The sequence below is a fragment of the Sinocyclocheilus anshuiensis genome, unplaced genomic scaffold (assembly GCF_001515605.1).
Source record: "Sinocyclocheilus anshuiensis isolate Anshui unplaced genomic scaffold, SAMN03320099.WGS_v1.1 scaffold2166, whole genome shotgun sequence".
Classification (NCBI taxonomy): Eukaryota; Metazoa; Chordata; class Actinopteri; order Cypriniformes; family Cyprinidae; genus Sinocyclocheilus; species Sinocyclocheilus anshuiensis.
The window spans coordinates 850,501-854,648 of record NW_015557079.1 but is presented as its reverse complement, the minus strand read 5'-3'; the positions used below and the strand labels follow the sequence as shown (position 1 = coordinate 854,648).

At 36.9% G+C, this 4,148-nt stretch overlaps 1 protein-coding gene across 2 annotated transcripts in view; it reads left to right on the top strand.

The window, feature by feature from the left end:
• Window positions 1-908: 908 nt before the first annotated feature.
• The window catches only part of LOC107676891 (RCC1 and BTB domain-containing protein 1-like), an 11,902-nt gene continuing 8,662 nt past the window's right edge, over window positions 909-4,148 (top strand). Inside the window, exons 1-4 of one of the 2 annotated variants that reach the window (XM_016471626.1) lie at window positions 909-1,270; window positions 2,418-2,608; window positions 2,799-2,949; window positions 3,150-3,316. In XM_016471626.1, the coding sequence (XP_016327112.1) occupies window positions 2,483-2,608; window positions 2,799-2,949; window positions 3,150-3,316 (444 nt within the window). In that variant the 5' untranslated portion in view covers window positions 909-1,270; window positions 2,418-2,482. The remainder of the gene's footprint in view (window positions 1,271-2,417; window positions 2,609-2,798; window positions 2,950-3,149; window positions 3,317-4,148) is intronic. The other variant, XM_016471627.1, reaches the window with a different exon arrangement.

Sequence of the window (4,148 nt, the reverse complement as noted above, 5' to 3'; positions counted from 1 at the left end):
TTTTGCTTGACAATCCTCATAAGGCTGCGAAGAAAAATAATCTTTTCCTTCCGCTCAACTTTCTGTTAACATGCTTGGATACAGCACTCTGTGAACAGCCAGCTTCTTTGGCAATGAATGTTTGTGGCTTACCCACAACTTATGTAGCCTAGTGAACCAAACTGAGAGACCATTTTGAAGGCTCAGGAAACCTTTGCAGGTGTTTTGAGTTCATTAGCTGATTGGCATGTCACCATATTCTAATTTGTTGAGATAGTGAATTGGTGGGTTTTTGTTAAATGTGAGCCAAAATTATCACAATTAAAAGAACCAAAGACTTAAACTACTTCAGTCTGTGTGCATTGAATTTATTTAATACACGAGTTTCACAATTTGAGTTGAATTACTGAAATAAATGAACTTTTCCACGACATTCTAATTTACTGAGATGCACCTGTATCTCAGGGAACCGAGGTTACGTGAGTAACCGGAGCGTTTTACATTGTACTAACATTTTTTAAAAATCCTGCATGTAGTCTAGTTACTCATGTAATTAATTTCTGTAGTTACATCTGTAATTACATTATCGACCCTTAACCCATTTTTAACCCTAACCTAAACCAATCCTAACTACTAATCCTGGCCTAACCATAACCATATCCCACTTCAGTAGCAACAAAAGTGTTTTGCAATTCAATATCAAAACAATAAGTAGGCCTACAATTTACCTGCCTTTTTTTTTTACATAAGTACATAGAAGTTAAACCCACCTAATATGAAGTTGGACAATAATAATAATAATACATTTTTACATTACGATTTAACAGACTTTTTTTTCCCCTTTTATTCCCTCTTTTATTATTATTATTATTATTATTATTATTATCAACAACATGTGGCTTATTTTCGCGTGTATTTTGTCATCCTCTTTTTGTCAAGTCCCGCCCCCTTTATCTCCAGCCTTCTGCTACAACCAATGCATGAAGTAGGAGCGACGTACAAGCAGCCTGTGATTGGACAGTTGAGCAGTCATTCATGGAGCCGTAGCAACAGTGATCAGGAAAAGATGGTGGCGGTAATGCACCAATTACGCTGGATGCCAACCGCCGTTAAACATTAAGAAGAAGAAGAAGAAGAAGAAGAAGAAGAAGTGATCAGGAAACAAGTGAGTTGGTTTTCTCTCTGGCGTGAACGCGTTTCCGTGGTCATAGTGCTGGCGCTACAGGCTCCTAGAGGGACTGGATAACTCGTTAACTGCATGGTCTCAAACTCCTGTAACGTTAGTCACTAGGTAGGTTTTGTGGCGTTGTCTTGATGAAAACCGTTGTTTCTGTATTCTGAGTCTTATCTCATGTCCTGATGCAGCGATGCAGTAGCTGTCAGGCTAACTGAGCTTTGCTTGTACACACAGTAACGCGAGCTTGCAAGAAGATACGTTTAAACCAACCCTGCTGGTTTAGCGATTTCTTTCGCATGCACATTACACACTAGCAGACAGTGCTTCTGTTTACTTTTTGGTTTTACTTTGGATTTTGCCACACGGTCGCGACTGGTCCCTGATCAGCTGTAAAAGTGACACAGATACAATAAAAGCTGTAACTAGTGAGTTTTAGCAGTTGGTCCGTTATAAAGAATTGCACCGAAGTGTTTCAGTGATAAAATAACAGACAAATAGGCTTTAAGATTCATCAGTTCAGTGCTGCTCCAAACAAAAAAGCCTTTTTGTATATTATGCAAGTGTGTTGTGTAAATTATTGTGAGCTGTGGTATCATAGGGTATAATATCTAACCAAGTGCAGTGATCATCTGTCACCCTTGTTAGGGCAATTAATCCCAGCTTGATCTTGAAATAATAATTGAGCTGAGAAGCAAATCAGCATATCAGACTGATTTCTGAAGAATTATGTGACACTGAAGACTGGAGGAATGATGCTGTAAATTCAGCTTTGTCACCACATGAATACGTTATATTTTAAAATATATTTAAGCAAAACTTTTTTTTAAATGGTAATATTATTTTAGGTAACACTTTGTTTTGATAGTCCACTTTAGACGTTCTGCTAACAGTAAGTAACTTTGCAACTACATGTCAACTAGCAGTTATTAGAGTATTAGTAGACTGTCTGCTTAATATCTTCTAACACTTTATTTTGATGGGTCCACAACATACAACATACTGATTATAAGAAACTTTGCAAGTATATGTCAACTTATTCTACTAGCCCTAAACCTAACCTAACAGTCTACTCTGAGAGTTAGTTGCAAAGTTACTTATAGTTCGTAGAATGTCCAAAGTGCACTATCAAACTAAAGTGTAACCTTATTTTAGAATATTACTGTTTTTAATGTATTTTGCATGAGAGACATCTTTTAAACACATTTAAAAATCGTAATTATTCCATACTGTTGAGTAGTCGTGTATGTGTCTTGTTTCAAAGGCACGCACAGCAGGTATCTTCTCGTCTCCAAACCCCATCCCCTGCGCTTACAAAGGAGTGTTGCCATGGTGGATGTGAGTAAGTGGCCTCTCTTCAAGCTCTTGAGTACACAGGAGCTCGCCTCCATACGACAGGCATGCATCTTTGGAGCATCTGCGAACGAGGCCATCTACATCACCCACGATGACGAAGTAAGCTGATCAAGATACTGATAGTATCTTAAAATCAACTGAAAATCAAGTATCTGCTTTGTCTGTGTGGCTCTTGGTGGTGTAAGCTTACATGACCTGTTTTAGTAGTTTGTATCTTGCAGTTCGTATGAAGGTTCATGAAGGGCTTCTGTACCTTCATATGAAAATGAATCTGGATGTCCTGGCACAGGTGTACGTGTTGGGTTTGAACTGCAGTAATTGTCTGGGCACTGGAGACAGTCAGAGCACAATTGTTCCTAAAAAGCTGGACAGTCTGACTGGAAAGAAGCTGGTCAGTTTGAGCTATGGCAGTGGCCCTCATGTTCTGCTGGCTACACAAGGTAAGTACAAGCTTAAATCTCTATATTCTATGTAAATTGAAAGTATTTTGTGGCTTCACCTCTAGTTAAAGTAGAGACATAATGTAAAATCACTTGCCTGTCTGGATACATTATAGATCTTCTATGTAAATGCTTAAATACAGTAATGGGTATGTATTTTTATACTACTGTCTTATTCAAAGCCCTTTTTCTACTTCCAGAGGGGGAGTTGTATGCATGGGGGCATAATGGATACAGTCAGTTGGGCAATGGGACGACCAATCAAGGTGTGTCTCCTATTTTGGTGACCACTAACCTGCAGAATAAGAGGGTGACTGAGGTGGCCTGTGGTTCTCACCACTCTTTGGCTCTGACCCATGAGGGTGAGGTGAGGCTTGGGAACTGTTTTTCATCACACTTAATTGATGCATTGCATGAGTAGGGAGCCCATTTTTACCACATAAGAAAAAAAAACTTTAGTAAATGCTTTGCTTTGTGGCATAATTATGGCATTTTTGTTATGTCAAATTATCTCATAAATTTGACTTTTCATCCCATCAATTTTACCTGTTATCTCATAAGCATGACTTAGTATCTCGTAAATGTTTGTAATAATTATGACTTCATATGCTGAATCATGCTTTGGTAAATGGTAATATTTTTTTCATATGTGATGGAAATGGGCTTCTATACATCAGTGTTAATTTTAACAGCAAATTTTGATTTAGTTTTAGTCATCGTTTTTTAACTAAAATGCCATTTAGTTTTAGTCATATTTTAGTCATCTGAATTGTTTTTAGTTTTAGTCTAGTTTTAGTCGACTAAATCTACAGTAAATTTAGTCGGCTAAAATCTAATAGGTTTAGTTACAGTGCATTTATTAAGCATTTCTCTTAAAATTTCCGAACTCATTATATAGGTTTGATATTAAGGCTTTATCATGATAAGACACCGATTTAACTGCGGTGACACACAACATGCCTTTATGTTAAAATTAAATAAAACCACTTCTCATAAAGAACAAGAACATGGTCTTCTTTTTAATGAAATACCAATGGTTATATAGGCTAATTATGCATTCCATATTCTTTATTCTTTCAAGCAGACATTTATTTTTATAAATAAATTTAGATTAATCTTTAGGGCTACTAAAGTTTTTCAGTCAAGAGCAGTGCGTGATTTTCTGTCTTTCTGTTGTTGCTTGATTAACATCAATGACT